The following is a 17,057-nucleotide window of genomic DNA, read 5'->3' as shown; positions in this document are numbered from 1 at the left end:
AAGTGGGACCTTCACTTCAGGGACTTTGGTGACCCAGTGGAGGGCGGATTGGAGCGAGGAAAGATCCGACTGCGGGTTATTGCCAGGGTCTGGGTGTGAGATACCGAAGGCCTCCTCAGGTCAGAAGTGAAAGGGGAGGGTCTCTTTAAGAGATCTGCCAAGAGATGAGATCCTGGGGGGAGCCTGGAGCACTGGGAGGAGGGTGTTGCCTCTAAAATAATGGAGACAGTAGGGAGGAGAGGTTTAACATGGTCACTGACATCCAGTCTGAGAAGTGTGGAAGGCAGTTGGAGGCTGGGGGTGAGCAGAAAAGCGAGATTTGAGAGCCATCAACGGAGGCCGAAATTAAATCCACAGGAGCTAAGGAAGTCACCAAACGAAGACTACCGAGGGAGAAGAGAAGAGGGCCCAGGACAGAAGGACATCTGTGGTCGGGGGTGGGATCAGGAAGGACCCAGTGAGGAGTGCTCAGAGAGGAAGCCGGAGAAGCTCAGGAAAGAGCTCCAAGAAGCACAAGAGGAAGCTCCAGGAGGATCAGCATGGCTGCTGGACTTGATCGCTAAGAGATCACTGGTGCTTTGGAGAGAATACTTCCGGTAGAATGAGAGGTGGGTTTGGAAGCTGAGCTATAAAGGGCTAGGAAGCCGGTGAGAGCCAGAAAAGTGGAGGCCCCTGTGATGGTGAGGGGACGCCTTACTGGGGAGCTTAGCTACAAAGGGCAGGGACACTGAGGTAGCAGGGAGGGAAGGCTCCAGGGGAGGTTTTGGCAGGATGGGGGAGACATGGGCATATCGATAGGAACAAGGGGAAAACCACTAAACAGGGAGACCAGAAGTGACACCTTGGAGCAGTCTCTTCCTGACAAGTGTGGAATCACTAAACAGACAGAGTGGTTAACCTCAGGGAGGAGGCCGCCTCTTCTTCATGTGAGACAGAGGTGAAGGAGGAGAGAATGGGAGAAAAGCCCTGAGGGATAGAAGATAAGGAAGAGTGGAGAAGTTACTGTCACTGGCCTTAATTCTTTCTGTAATATATAAGGCAAAGTTCTCAGCTGAGATCTGGGGCTAGGGGAAGTCATGGGAGGATTGAGGAGGGGTGAAAAAATTGGAAGAAGTGCTGTGGAGAGTGGAAGAGTGAGTGATGAGGGGGTAAAGTAGCATTGCCCAGCAGCGGGGTTCAGCTGAGCTGGTCTGTCATGGATTCGGTCAGCACAGTTGCACGACCTTCTCCATGTTGGGTCGGTATGTCGGTGGGCAGGTGATGAATGGCTGAGGGCTGGTGAGGCTATAATCGGCAATAAGATCAGGGAGCCAGGCTTTCAGGAGAGGAGGGCAGCATGGACTTGTTCATCCAGGAGCCCGGATGGGGAGAAGAGGCGGGAGTGGCTCGTGCAGAATTCTTTGACGTGGAGCCTCTGAGGGTGATGGCAAGAGCAAAGGTGGGACCCCCGTGTGTGTGGCTGGGGGGGAGGAGATGGAGGAGCCAGTCTCAGGAGCGGAGAGACTGAAGAGCGGAATGATGAGGAGGAGAATCAATGTATGTGCCGAAGTCTGCTGATTGGAGAGCTGGGAGAGAAAACCTGTGAGCCAGCCCCTGGAGGAAGGGAATGACTTAGAAGTCACCAGGATTTAGAGATGATTAGCATCAACCTCACATCAGAGCTAACTGAGTAATGGGATGGGGAAGAATGCAAAACTAGAGTTGGGGTTAACCCTGCAGCTGTGAGGGGAATGGGCTCAGAGAGCCCTTGGGAGGTCGTGCAGGACACCCCCAGCGGAGCTAACCTTTTCTTGAGTCATATCAGAGTCCTAGCTCGGGGCAAAGTCCATTTGGATCTGAGACTACTCAAAAAGGGAGAAGATAGAAAAGAGGTCAAGATCAAAGCCCTTGCTGAGGGACCAAACCTAGTATTCTTTCAGCCGGAGCATCTAGGAGCACATAAAGCCTACAGCTCCCGTCACCCAGAAACACAAAAGGGAACAGCATCTGACCCCCAAACAAAGCCTGGTGCAGAAACTGAGATTCAGTGAACAGGAAAAAATGCCCCACTCAAGGAAGAATACCACGGCCTGAGAGAAGCCCAAGAGGTAAAACCTGAACAAAATGTAACTGCACAGCAAGCCCAAACAAAGCCCTGGGAAAAGAACATTCTGTACCCAGGGACTATAAGAGAACCTGCAAGAAATGAAACAGAGACCTGAAATGAAATGTTAGATGAAATGACAGCGAGGGAGGAAAGATTGACAAGGAGAATTGATAGCTTAGAATATTTAGTGATAAATCTTACCCAAGAAGTGAACTCTTTAAAAATTAGACTAGACATCCTAGAAACTAGGGACTCTGTGAGATGACAAGAAATAATGAAATTTTTAAATTGGAAAAGCAGGAGAAAATATAAAGCATCTTTTTTTGTTAGTATTTTATTTTTTCAAATACATGTAAAGATGGTTTCCAGCATTTATTGTTGTACAATTTTGAACTGAATTTTTCTCTCTCCCTTTCTTACCTCCCTCTTCCCCAAAACAGCAAACAATCTGACTCCCCAAGACAGCAAGCAATCTGATATAGGTTAAACATGCATAATCCTTTTAAATGTATTTCCATATTTGTCATGTTGTGCAAAAAAAAACAAACAAAAAAAAAAAACAGACCAAAATGGAAAAAACCATGAGGAAGAAAAAAACAAACAAACAAAAAGATGATACTATGCTTCGATCCACATTCAGTCTCCATAGTTTTTTCTCTGGATTCAACTGATGTTTCCATCCCAAGTCTGTTGAAATTGTTTTGAATCACCTCATTGTTGAGAAGAGCCAAGTCCATCACAGTTGATGAATCACATAACCTTGCTGTTGCTATGTACGGTATTCTTCTGGTTCTACTCATTTCACTCAGCATTAGTTCATGCAAGTCTTTTCAGGCTTTTCTGAAAGCAGCCTGCTCATCATTTCTTATGGAACAATAATATTCCATTTTCACATACCATAACTTATTCAGCCATTCCCCAACTGATGGGCATCCATCATTTCTAGTTCCTTGTCACTACAAAAAGAACTGCCACAAACATTTTTGCACACATGGGTCCTTTTCCCTTTTTTATTATCTCTGGGATACAGATCCAGTAGTGAGACTGCTGGATCAAAGAATATGTATTACTCTCCAGAAGGGTGGAATCAGTTCACAACTCCACCAACAATGCATCAGTGAACCAGTTTTCCTACATCCCCTTCACAATTATCACTATTTTTTCCTGTCATCTTAATCTGAGCGTACCTCGGCTTAATTTGCATTTCTCTAAACAATAATGATTTAGATCATTTTTTCATTTGACTAGAAATGGCTTTAATTTTTTCATCTGAAAATTGTTTATATCCTTTGAACATTTCTCAGTTGAGGAATGACTTGTATTCTTATAAATTTGAGTTCTCTATACAGAAAATAAAAAGCATCTTACTATTAAAAAAAAAGAAAAGCTGATCCAGAAAACAGGTGAAGGAAAGACAGTCTAAGAATCACTGTATTACCTGCCCTGCTCCCACTCATCTCTATCTCCCTCTCCCTAAAAAAACCCAAAAAACCTTGAATACCTTATTTCAAGAAATCATGAATATCTATCAAAACCACAAGGCAAAATGAAAACAGAATCTATCTTTCTCTCTTCCTGAAAGAAACCCCCAAATAAAGACTCCCAGGAATGTCATAGCCAAAATTTGGAGGTTCCAAGCTAAAGACAAAATAGTGGAGACATACAAAAAGAATTCATGTACCAACGAGCCACGGTCACGGTCACACAAAGCAATGCAAGAAAGGAGAGCCTGGACTATGAAAGATAAAGGCTTACTGTGAAGAAAAACTGAATATACTCCTACACAGAAAAATCCTGATGAAAATACCAGAACTGGGTAAAATCTATGAAGTCTGAATTTAGGAGTCAAAAATAAAGCAGAGATATTTGATCAATTGAAAGAGACTGCTTTCTCTGTATTCCAAAAGGAATAGAAGAAATATTTCCTCTCAGAACCTAGAAGACAAAAATGGAAGTCCCTGTCCTCAGATTACTTGCATTTTATTGGAAGAGACGTGAACATATGAACTAAGTATATACAAAATAAGCATAAAAATAATTCATAATGGTAGAAGGCTGCTAGTAGCAGAGGAGTTCGTGGAAGGGTTCATGTATAAACTATTTTGAGTTGAACTTTGAAGGAAAAAAGATATTCTACAAAGCACCATGGAGGGGATAACCATTGCAAAGTTAGAGATGGGAAACGAAAATAACAGGAAGAGTAGCTTACCCGTATAGTAGAATACAGAAAAGGCAGTAGTTGTATAAAGGGACCAGGTTATAAAGGGCTTTAAATGACAAAAAGATATTTGATCCTAGAAGCAATAGAGAGCTACTAGCACTTACTGAGTAAGGTAGTGACATGGTTAAAACTCCACTTAAGGGAAAATCACCTTGGCAGTTGAGGATGAATTGGAGAGGGGAGAGATTTGAATCAGGATGAACAAGAGGTTAGAAGGCCGTAAATTAGGGGGGTGATGTGAGCTGATTGGTTATTGTCCATTGACCAAAATGACATCGCTATCTTAGAGTTCAGGTACAGTGTGTCCAGCTACAGCTGGCAGACAAATATGGGCTCAGAATGTTCTACCACAGGTCGGGCACAAATGGTCCAAGGGAGAACATTTTCTAAATTGGGACATCTCGTGTTTCCTTTGAGCTGCTTTCGTTCCTCTTTGTTCACAGAACACAGCACCTTTTCTGATGAGGACGTGTCATGATGGGCTGTCCCGTGTCAGTGTCCCCACTGACTACTCCCACAGTCCCACAACTACTCCAAAGTTCTGAAGAGAGCCTTGGAGATTCTCCCTTGTGAGTGCTCCATAAAAAATCTTTTTGCATGCGCATGTGTGGCCAGGGCCATGGAGTGGTGCCCTCTGCGGGAGAGTCGGAATGCCGGGCAGCTTAGTTTGAGAAAGGCCCCCAGGGCCTGGTACCTTCTCCTGCCAGGCGACCTTCGGGATCTTCCTAAGAGAGTTCCCGTGGAAGCAATTGTTTCCTGGCATGGCGCTGGTAGACTGCCCAGGCTTCACAGGCGGACAGCAGTGAGGTCGAGGAGGGCTCTGCAGACTTCAGTCTGGGGATCAGTCCGATCCCTCCTCTCCCACACTTTCCTTCGGAGCCTCCCTAACACCGAGCTAGCTCCGGCAATGCATGTATGTGTCAACCTCATTGTCAATGGGCACGTACGTGTCTGGAAAGTCTACTGCCAAGGGAATGAATTCATCTACAGCTTCCAGAACTTCTCCACTTTCTGTAACGGGGGTTCCACATGCGGCTGGCGGGTGCTGGCTGGTGGGGGACCTGAGCTCTCTTGTGCTCCTTGTTGGGTCAGATTGGCACAAACTGCAGAGAACCCACCATATTATGTCGCATCTCAGCTCCAGAAGCTGCCCTGAGTGCAAACCCAAAACCCCCATCCCCTAAGACTCCCTCCACTTTAGGCTTGGCTTGTAGCCTTTTCCGGTTGAAGAATTTACCATCCATAGGACAGCTCACCTCGATGTCGTATTTGTTCTCGATGAAGGTGGTGTGAATCCAGAAAATATACAAGAATCAAGAGATTTTTCTGGAGGTAGAAATGGCCATATATGGCATCTGACTGGTTATAAGGGCTGAGGGACCGTAGGAGTCAGAGTAAGTGTCCTTAGGTGAGTGCAAGGATGGTAGCTACGGGTCTCATAGAAATGGGAAAGTTCTGAAGAAGGAGGGGGTTGGGACAAAAGTTCTGCATTGGGTTGTTTGAGATGGCCATAGGACAGCTAGTGTGACATGCCCAAGAGGCAGGTGGAGGCAGCCAGAGAGATTAGGGCTGGATATATAGATCTGAGTCATCAGGATCAAAAAGATCACTGAACCTCACAGTGAAAGGGACGTGTGGATAAAGAACCAGCAGAGTAAACAGAAGCTCTAGTCAAACAGGAAGAAGGAAAATCTAAAGACAGCAGGTCTTGATAATCCTGAAAAGAGAGAGTCTCCAGGAGGAGATGGTCAGCAGTCAAATGCAGCAGAGAGGATTGCATCAGATGTGGCAGTCAAGTGATGAGGTCAGGAACAAGGTGCAATCCACTGGAAATGAGCAAGACAAGAAAAAGTGCGTGTAGTGAGTTCATAAAGAATTATTTTTCTAGTTTTGTCTTGCAAAGGGAGGAAACATTTAATATGGGAGCGTGAGTGGATAGGAGCACTTCAAGAGAAGAGAGACTCACTCAGCTGCCTGGAAAGAGCCAGTAGGTGGGGAGAGTGAAGATGAGAATAAAGAGAATGACTGAGGGGGGGGATTCGATCTTCAGGAAGAGAAAGCTGATCTTACACTGAGGAAAGCATTTTATGAACCTTAAAAACATTTTAGCTCTAAAGATGGTGATAATGATTATATAATTTCATTCTTATATTTGCACTCTGCTCCAGCTCACCTGCAATAGTACCTTTGCTCACACTCTCTTTATTAAAGCTAGAATTGCATTCTCTCCTCCTCATAATCTGTTTCTGCTTGCTTCCTTTCCAACTCAACTGCCACCTATTTCATGAACCTTTCCCTGATCAGCTTCAGACATTCCCTGAAGACCTCTACTAGAAGCTTGTTTTATGCAGCTAAAACACACTTAATCTCTTGTGTAAAATACTTATATGCTTTATATATGTTGCTATTTTATCCCCATCTTAGCTACCTGAGGGCAGGGACCAGGCCATATCCAACTTTTTCTTTTCCATATTCCAGAACAGCACTCAGCACACAGTAGGCATTTAATATTTGTTGAACCAATGTGATAGTAAGTGCTATCGAACTTTGGAGGAAAGAGAGAAACTCAAAAAAGATTCTAAAAAAAAAAACACAATATCAAAATATAGCCAAAGGGAGTTTATAATTGTTTATATATTTAATATTTATTTCTTAGTTTATCCTTATATCCTATACTTTTTTGGCATGGGGCTTTTTAAGTGTCATTTACAATAGGTTTTTAAAAAGCTGTTTATGATAAATTAGTCTCTCGTTTAAACTTTAAAAGAAAATATTTCCTTCATTTCTGTTTCTTTTTCCCTATGGAGAAAGGTAACTAGAACTATTGAACAACAAAGTAGCTCCCTCAGATATCAGAGTGTCAGGTTGGGTAAATTTAGGGTTCTAAAAAAAATACCAGATGGCTTTGAAGGGATTGTATGCACTCCAACTAGTCCAGTCCATTGAGAAGCCAGCTGGCTGCAACCTGTCTACTGTGGGAGTAAGAACCCGGAGTGTAGCCACTTTACTCTGTGCCAGCTGGCCCTGGAGAATTTGGTTGGCATCCTTTGTTGCAGCTGGCTACTCTTAGGGAAGCTGGGCTTGGCCTTCTATCTGCCTCAGGGACAATCCAGAATCATTGAGTGGTCCATGGCCCTGTCTCTGGGGAGTCAGACCACGCTTTATAATTGATTCTAAATACATGAATTGGGAATAAAGCCGCTTTAAATAGTATTACAAATATTCCCCACTTCTAAACAACAGGATTCCTCTTGACAAGGTTAATGTAAATTGACCACTGAGAGCTCCTTATTTGAAAGAATGCTATATTTTAATACTTTTAATTTATTCAGCCTCCTTTCACCAGTTTGAAAGTCCTGATTTTCATAGATCAAGTCTTCCTAAAGCGTAGTTCAAATTGGTCTTCTAAAGAAATAGTCTTTTGGGGCAGTAATAGTCATTAAGTCTGATTGTTAAGATTAAACTGGGTTTTTTTATTCACACCCCTCTGGAAGGTTGGTGTTTGAAAACTGATCTCTCACTTTATTCCCCATGTGTTCTTCACTTAGCAGAATACTTTCCATCAGTAAACTCTCTGACATGTTAATTTTAGATGGGGACAAAAGCAGTTAATAGGGTACTGCCAATGGAATCGCTTTTCTGTTTATCTGATAATGAGTAGATCTCATTCTTAAGATCAGTAACCCAATCATGTCCATTAAGTTCCTTAAATTGTCTCTTTCCTTACCAATTTCACTTATTACACAGTGTGTTTGTCATATATAGGAGATCAAAAAGCACCAGATATAATCCCTTGTCTTCTATTTAGGGATTTGGAAAAATAGAAGTGATTTTTTTACCCTGAAACAGAATCCAGGTATCTCATCCCAGGGATGGGATTTTGAATTGTGGATGTGATTGGCTGAGAGAAACTGGAGCCTTGGTGGAATTGTTTGCTGGGGTGGGCAGGGAGATAGAAATCAGGTTAGCTCCACAGTCCTGTCCTCTTGGAGATCATCCAGTTAGAAATCCAAGTGATGTCAAGGCCTTCTGGGGTCTGTGGTCAGCCTCACCTTGCCGTTCCTGCAGGAACTCCCAGTCATGTCCCTGAGGAAAAATCTTGCCCATAAACCTGCCGAGGGCCCACGCCCTCCTGGCTGCCCTCCTTTGGGTCAGTCTTTCCCCTTCCCCTCTCCCGGGCCACGTGATCTTTCTCCTAACCCCACTGTGCCTTATGGTGTCTCCTTACAGCTAACTAACTCTTTTAGGGTGATAGAGCCCTTTTAGGGTTTAGCCTGCTCGGTAAGCAGATGCCCCAACCCCATGGGGGTGTCCCCTTTCTGCTGGGTAATGGTGACTTCCGCCAGGAACTTTTCTTTTCCATCCTGACTCATTAAGATCCCTTTCTTGCTAACTGTATGCTCTCCCACTCTGTTCGAGTCACCATTCCCAGTGCCAACTGGGTCCCTCCATTCTGTCTGTAACCTCTTCTCCTAAATAAACCCACCTTTTGCCAGATAACGGCCATGGTGAATTCTGACCAAACCCCAGCCCCTGGTGCTCCCCTACTCTGGGGCCAATCATTTGCCTACATCGGGCACATCCTCAGTGTACTTTGTCTTGGAGAAGCACTTGGCAGCCATGAAAACCCAGGCCCGAAATAGTATAATTTATGGAAAGGGCTGGAAGAAGGAGACTGAATTCAGAAGGGCCAGACATTCATTTTCTTTCTTTCAGTGGAAAATAAATTTTACGAAGCCTCATAAGAAATGTGGCAGAAAGGCTAGGGAGTACTTTACCATCACCAATGAAAATGAAGCCAGTTTAACTGCAACTTGATCCCTCTGAGACAATGCAAAGTTATAGGAAGGAGGAAAAGGGCGGCAGAAGGATAGCTGTGTGCACGAGGGCTGTCGGCAGGGATGGGCAAACAATCCTGTTGAACATTGACTGGGGACATCACTGCTATTCAGATGCACACCCAGATGTTCATAGCTCTCTATTGTCATAGGAATCATGGAAAAATTCTTAGAGAATAACTGGAGGAGAAGCAGGACCCCCTCCTGAAACTCTTCCCAGATGCCTCAGTGCTTCCTTACTGTAGTAACACTATGTTTAAAAAAGAAAAAAAAGCAATTTCTAGATTGTGATGAGAAGGAAGACAGCCTCAGTAATAACTCTGGGTTTGTTGATCTCCCCCATCCCCTTTGGAAATGTAATTAAACACCTTGTTTGGCTGCCACTGGATTCAGGCTGACCTAAATACCAGGTTGAAATAAAGGTGTCTGGGCCACATAAATGCTCTTAGAAATCAATCAGATGCTCCTTGATGCCAGAGAGGTGCCAAAGGACTATTCTGTGATTTTGTATGGATAAGAAAGAGTTACATTCTTTGTGATATAATTTAAATTTCCCGACTCTATTTTTGTTGATGGCGTCACCATCTTCCCCATGACTTGGCTTTAAAGCTTCAGAGTTATTTGTGATTTTTCTTTCTCCTCCCACAACCAATCACATTTGCCAAGTCTTGTCTATAACTTTTCTGAATTATCCCTCACAGCCAATCTCTAGCTAGCTCACAGGATCACCGTCCGGCTTCAGCCTCCCATCACCCTTCACCTGAGCTAGTGTAATATAAATCCAAGTGGGTCCCCTCCCACTTCTCTCCCCCCTTCTAACAGCCGTAAAATAATTTTTCTAGGCTTCCCCAGGGCTCCTCCCTTGATCAGGAATTTTCAGTAGCTCTTTGTTGTTCACAAGGTTAAATACAGACTCCTGAGCTAAGCACTTAAAAGTTCCTCCAAGATCTGATGGCAGCCCCCTCCCCACACACCCCTGCCCCCAACCCTTACCTTCATTATTTTGTGTACCTCATTTAAATACATTACAATCCTGTCACACTGGGAAATGGACATGGAAATGGCTGCCATTTCCATCTTCCACTTTCTAGGACCCAGCCTGAAGGACGAAGCTTTCTCCGAGTCTCCTCACATGCTCAGATGTTCTCTCACAGTTCTGAGATCGGCCAGTGGTCGGACCGTTCTCTGACATTTATGGCTCACAGTTGGGATCTGTCAGAAATAGAACCCAGAACCCGGGCTTGCTGGCTCTGAGGCTGGTTCTGCCTCCACTCTACCCTGGAGCCTTCCAACATATGCAGAAAAGCCTGTGATCTGAAACTGTCATAAAGGGGTTTGCTCAGGGGGCCCTGGAATATGAATGTGGCCACCCTTTCATCGGTACTTTCAGCATCCCTGATGCATGTTGCTTCCTAAAGGTTGCCCTGTCATCCTTCCAGAGAGGGAGGATGGAGAAAGCAAGAGACAAGATCTTTGTGGAAAAGAAACCCTCTGAAATCAGTGCAGATCACAGCTGTGGCTTCCTTTTTTTCCATGTCTCATTTTTCTCACTGCGAATTTATTGTCATCACCATTTGAAGTTCCAGAACAGTACAGAAATATTACACAGTTAGTTGGGGGATGAGGAAGGAAGGATATAAAACCAGCTGCCATATGGAAAGCAGAACGGAAAACTATTCTTTAAATTTATATTTGTTTTCTGAGGTAGATCTATTAGATTATTTTAAAAGAAAGTAGGATTCGTTGTTAAATATCTAACCATTTCATGTAAGTTTTTTTAATCAGTTTAGTTAGCTCAGAGCAAGTCCCTTCACCTCTGGTGGCCCCCACAACTCTGAGACTATAGATTACCAAGCCAGGCATCGATCAGAATATTTTCCCTACACAATTGAAATCCAGTCACATTTCTTCCCTCCCCCCCCCCACTCCCTAGGGAGTTTAACCGAGAGAAATCAAACAATAGCAAATTTTAAATTATCTTAATGAAATGTGAACTTGTTTCTATGACAATTTAAAATAAATACAGAAGGCAAACGCTGTACTTAAATCTTAATGTTAGGTGGGGATTAAGCAAAACTTTTATAGATTAAAGTTCATTTCAATAAATACTTAGAATCTTCCAACTAGAAGACGCCTCAGGAGACCTTTTGGTTCAGTGCTTTGTACACTGAGGCAAGTGGGTTTTTATTCCAGTGTTTGCCAAAGTAATTTGGCCACAGAGCGTCTTAGAGCATCAAATATACTGTCAGAGTTCATGGAAGTTGGTCTGGAAGAGATTTAGGACTGGGTTAAAGAACAACTGGAAATTCTAGAGCTGTGCTTCTTAAAACTTTTCCCACTGGCAATCCTTTTTCTTCTGAGAAATTTTTACACAACCTCAGGTATAAAGGCATATAAAATAAGCTTGCAAATTGAACACTTATTGTTATTCAATCATAAAGAAATGTATTTTAAAATAATTCTTTATATTGTTATATATATATTATACTATACATATCATCTTACCATTTATTAAAGATGAAAATGAATTTGGATATTGATGAGATGGATGGGCTTGTTTATTTTTACATAAAGAATTAAATCTTGGTGGAAAATCTGATCCTTTTCATTGTTGCCAGATTTTTCACAACCCCTACATTCAGTTATGTGACCCATGTGGGCTCGTGACCCATAGTTCTGGAAACTTCGTTCTAGAGCGGAACAGAGAAGATTAAGCTGGTTGTTTTTTTTTTTAATCCCCCAATTGTTTCATATACTTTTTTGATGTCCCGATTTACATTGTGCAAAATAGCAGAATTCCATGGGAAAGGCAATCTAAACCATTCCTAGCCATAAGAATAACAGATGGAAATTATAGAATGGCAGATTTCAACTCAGCATAAGAAAAAACTTCAAAAACAAGGATCCTAGAATGGAATGGGCTGCTCTGGAAACCTTTAGGCTGTGAGTTAATTACCGATCCAACTATTCTGGAAAGCAGCTTGGAATGATGCTTAGAAAAGTTACCAAAATGTCAATACAGAGTTCCCACTGCTCAGCGGGGAGGGATGTTAGAGACGGGGGAAAAGGTCCCATTTGCATCCAAGAAGTCATAGAAGAAATAATGGAGATGCTCTTCTCTAAGTGTGGGGTGCCATGGGAGATTATGGCACAACTAAAAACAATAAATAGGACGGATTCAGGAAACTGGTGACTCTGAGAACGGAGGAGAGAGAGGAAGCAGAGCAGGAAGAATTTCTATGGTTTGCAAGGTGCTTTATAGGTGTTGTCTCATTTGAACTTTGCAATCCTAGGAGATGCACAACCCTTTTATTCCCATTTTACAGATGAAAAAAATGAGGCAGGCCCAGTGACTTGCCCCAGATGTAGCTAGTGTCTGAGCCTGGACCCAAACTCAGATCTTCCTGTCTCCAGGACCACCCTGTTGCTTTTGTAGCCAGGCGGGCGAGGAGAGGAGGGTACCTTTAGAAATGGGGGCCTGGCAAAGCCAAACTTCTGAAAAATAATATTCAAATGAGTGGAATATTTACAGTGACCAAAAAAAAAAAAAAAAAGCAGCTCCCACTCCCTTCAAAATTCAGCTCATGCCTCACTTCCCAGGAAAGGCCTCGCGGTCGCCCCTGTTAGTGTCCCCTGGAGGGATTCCGGGTCGTGCTCCATGCATCTGTACCTTGTGTGTGTGCGTTTCTTCCCGTGAGAGTGTGGAGGCTCCGGAAGGGCAGAGCTGGCTCGGGGTGGGCCTTTGTCCCTGTTTCTTGGCGCTGTTTTATTCCCAGGGCCCAGCCCCGGCCTGGCAATAGGGCTTGTTTAATGAACGCTGGTCCGTTGGTCACATCATTTTTCCTCTGGTGCAGTGTCTGTCACAGGAGGCTGCGTCCCCCACATCGTGTGTCTGGAGCCGTCTCCCGGCTCTGTGCTCTGGGCCCGCTCAGGCTCTGGGGGGCTCTGGGGGGGTCTGGGGGGTCCTGCTTTCTTTGGTCCGGGGTACGCCCAGCAGGAGGATCTCCGGCTCAAAGGACAGGCCCGCGTTAGGGCATCTTCTCTCATAATTGCAAATTGTTTCCCATAACGGTCAGACCAATTAACGGCACAACCGAAAGCACGTTCGTTAGTGGGCCCGTCTTCCCGGGCCTGCTAAGGTCACCAGTTGTGGGTTGTGAGGGAGGCTTCCTTGGGGGGGTTTGATTTTCATTTGTTCTGTTACATCAGTGACTTGGAGCAGGCTTTCCTGTGTCCATCAGTAGTTTGTGGTGCTTATTTTCTTAAAAAATAAACAAAAAGGCCAAATTACCTTCTCTGGGATCTGATCTCTCCCCAGTATTGGGCCTTTTGTAGTGTAGAAAAGGGAAATTAAATTAGGGTGGATCACTTTGCTCTCCGTGAGTGCACATTATTTTCCTTGTTCTAGAACTTTAGGAGGTATCACTGTTATAGGATCACTCTCTAGAAAAATTACATGATCATTGCCCTTTGTTTAGTCATTAGAAACTTTTCATGATTTCTTGAACATCAATACTTCTAAAACTACTTTTTCAAACTATTTTCCAATCTAGTATGTTACCCGACTGTGTGGTTCATTGAATGAATATAGTTGGTTCGGGTTTTGGGGGGAGGAAAGGATTGGGAAAGAGAGGATTTTAGTTATCTCTTTCTCTATTTTTATTTCATTTTGCATCCTTCCATCACAGGTTTTCCTGACCACTGTCTACAAACTATATTTTCCAAAGAGTTAGAAAGCAAAATTTTTTTTAAACTTCAGCCTTCCAAATGACCTTTACGTCTTGCTCTTCTTTTCAGTATATTTGGATAACAAAATTTTCTGTAGTCTCCATTTATCTTGATATTGAGAGATGATTTTTTATTAATATTTTTTCACATGGTTGTCTTATATGGCCTTAGCTTGAGACAGAGAAAGCAATTTATGGGTTACAGGTTTGTTTGTTTTTTAATATTGACATGTATTAAAAATGGAGATTTTGATGAGAAAATTACCTTTCTTAGGATGGGTCCCTAAGCTTTTTTCCTGATGTTAATGCTTCTTGTGTGGCAGCAGCCTCCATAGTTAGCCTGTGTTCTGCTGTTCTTTTCTTACATCTCTTGACATTCCTATTCAGTAAAACTAATGAAATGTCTTAGAGATTCATTCTGATCTCTCACAGTGAGACCAACTCGGAGGATTACTGGCTCAACACATTGATAAAATTACAGGGATTAGATAAAACTGGATTTCATTGTGCTTATCCAGCATTCTTTGGGATATACCCAAATGGTGAGAGTTTAGAAGAGACTAGGAGGGTATTTTTTAATTGAGGAAGAAAAAGCTGGCATAGAAATAAAGGGAGTGTTTAAAGTATATTCTTTATCTGATTTCTAAAAGAAAACTCATCTGCAAGTATATATGACAAAAATAAGATTTTTATTATGGATAATTTCTATCCAAATTTATTATAGAAATTGGTCTTGGTATGGGTTTTTTATCTTTAGAAGTTTGTAAGGAAAAGATGAATTTTCAAAACCAGTTTTCTGCTGCTCTGTTTTGTCTGCTTCTGTATTAATAACAGAATCCTGTGGTTCTAGTCTCCTGTTGAAATGGGAATATTATCTTGAGGAGCTCTTGAACAGTTCAGCTCACAGGCTATCTTGCTGCTGATGGGTTTTGGCAGTTGTTCTAATGTACTTGGTTAGAAGTGAGGGAGGAGGAGATGCTGGAACTGAAAGTTTAGCCCTTTGAAAGCCAGCCCTCAAATGTGGTTTCTTGAAAAGAATGTGAAATGACAACTTAGCCATCTTGAGTCCCACTATGCTCTGGGTTTATGGGCAAGAGCACAATGTTTCTTAACACTGTCCTGCTTCACCTTACAAGTAAGCAAACCCTAAAACAAATCAGAACTTCAGGAACAGAACTCAGGGGAGCAACCGTTTCTAACAACTGCAGAATCTCTGCTCTCTAGGAAGGATTCTCGCAGCAGTTTCACCAGAGTGATTGTTTATATGTGTAAGCCCTACGCCTTCATCTTAGATTCTCAGTACAAAAACTTTGGCCAGTCCTGCCCAACTCGGATCGGGGATGAAGTTCATTCAGAGATGCTTCTCACCAGGCTGGCTGGAGAGCCGTGAACCTTTTGGCCAAACTCTCTAAGTCCTTCTGCTAAATTTTAGAAGGGCCACAAACCACAGGGTATCGTATGATCACGGATGTAGATTAGGAATGGAGGCCATCAAGTCCAACCCCTCATCGTACAAATAAAGAAATTGAGGACCAGAGAGGCTCAGGGGCTGGTGCAAGCCAGGAGAAGTCCACACCGACGAATCACGACTCCGTCTAAAACTTCCCAGAAATCTTGGAAGATAGCCCTGAAAGGAAAATACATCCAGAAGTGAAATGAGTTTCCTTGGGAGGTCAGTGTGTTGATGAGAGAATGCTTGTTCAGGTTTGATTAGAGGACCATGGAGGTTCCTTCCTACTGCGAGATGCTGAGATTGTATAAATTACTAAGCCAAATATTGTTTTATTTATAAAAATTTGGTATGTAGGCAACTTTAGCAGTAGCATGCCCAGTTTACAAAGATCATGTGCCATAATTTAAATTATTCATTCTGTTTTTAAAAATGTTTCTAACACAATGAACTAAAATCCCTCACTGAGTAAATATTGAGTGCCTAATAATTAGACTTATTAAACCAGTAATTTACATTCATTAATATTGTGTTCAAATCGATATAACATATTTTGAAACTGTAGAGATTTAAAAATAAGTATACTTAAAAGAATATCCTTTGGATTGTTTAGGGTTCAAAAATATGGTTTCTATACCTGTTAACCAATAATTTAGCATGATTTTTAGAAACTTTGTAATTTTCATCATTTATATTGGATAATATTAAAGTATTTCATGATTGAAGTGAATGAAATATCAGGAAAATTTACTTCAGATGCCTTCAAATTATAAACTTCAATTTCTAAAGTTAAAAAGAAAGAAGGACTAATCTGCCAGAATTTTGCTTTATAAATGAAAATTAATTCCTTGAACTAGAGGTGTTAAACACTCTATAACACTCCCAAATGCAGCTAGAGCTAATATGTGCTTACAGAAATATTCAACAAAATTAGTAATAATACAATAAAACATAGATATGTGGCTTTCTAAGTCAGTATGCCTCTTCAGAGATTTTTATGAATAGTTAAGTGATTCTCATTCCTCTTTTGATTTAACACCATTATCTTAATATATATATTTAAACCTAACCCTCTCTCCCCACCCCAAGGAAAAAAAGTGTTCCATGTAAGCTACAAAAGATGGTGACTTTAGTCAAAATCTCAACCAAATCTCAGGCATGATTCTTAAACATACGTCTATTTAAATATTATGGAAATAACCACATTCAAAGCACCTAAATTACTTTGGTCACGGTTAAAAGGCAATCAGTCTTTGCTTTCTTATTTCCTTTCTTTGATTCATTTCAAAGCAGTCCCACCCTTCTCCCATTTTCTCTTAGCGTTTTGCCTAGACCTGTCTCTCCTGGGCACTAAGCACATTCATCTAATGTTCATTTTGCCCTCTTGGATACTCTGTTTTAATCTGGTTTGAGTTTAAATCATGTACTTTGAGCTGTTACCTGTTAGACTTTATTTTTTTTTTTTTTTTTTTAATTTATTTAATAGCCTTTAATTTACAGGATATATACATGGGTAACTTTACAGCATTAACAATTGCCAAACCTCTTGTTCCAATTTTTCACCTCTTACTCCCCCCACCCCTCCCTAGATGGCAGGATGACCAGTAGATGTTAAATATATTAAAATATAACTTAGATACACAATAAGTATACATGACCAAAACATTATTTTGCTGTACAAAAAGAATCAGACTCTGAATTATTGTACAATTAGCTTGTGAAGGAAATCAAAGAT

General features: G+C 42.1%; 1 protein-coding gene across 2 annotated transcripts in view; it reads left to right on the top strand.

Moving 5' to 3' along the window:
- RNF24 (ring finger protein 24) overlaps positions 1-17,057 on the top strand; it is a 79,922-nt gene that overhangs the window by 12,580 nt on the left and 50,285 nt on the right. The window contains exon 1 of one of the 2 annotated variants that reach the window (XM_031949756.1): positions 12,690-15,544. The exons of the other annotated variant lie outside the window; for it this stretch is intronic. Coding sequence (XP_031805616.1) covers positions 15,528-15,544 — 17 coding nt within the window. The 5' untranslated portion in view covers positions 12,690-15,527. Of the gene's footprint in view, positions 1-12,689; positions 15,545-17,057 lie in introns of those variants that run through there. 2 annotated transcript variants of the gene reach the window in all.

This window comes from Sarcophilus harrisii, chromosome 2, assembly GCF_902635505.1.
Source record: "Sarcophilus harrisii chromosome 2, mSarHar1.11, whole genome shotgun sequence".
Taxonomy (NCBI): Eukaryota; Metazoa; Chordata; class Mammalia; order Dasyuromorphia; family Dasyuridae; genus Sarcophilus; species Sarcophilus harrisii.
The sequence above is the reverse complement of the archived record's forward strand: the minus strand, read 5'-3'. Positions and strand labels throughout refer to the sequence as shown.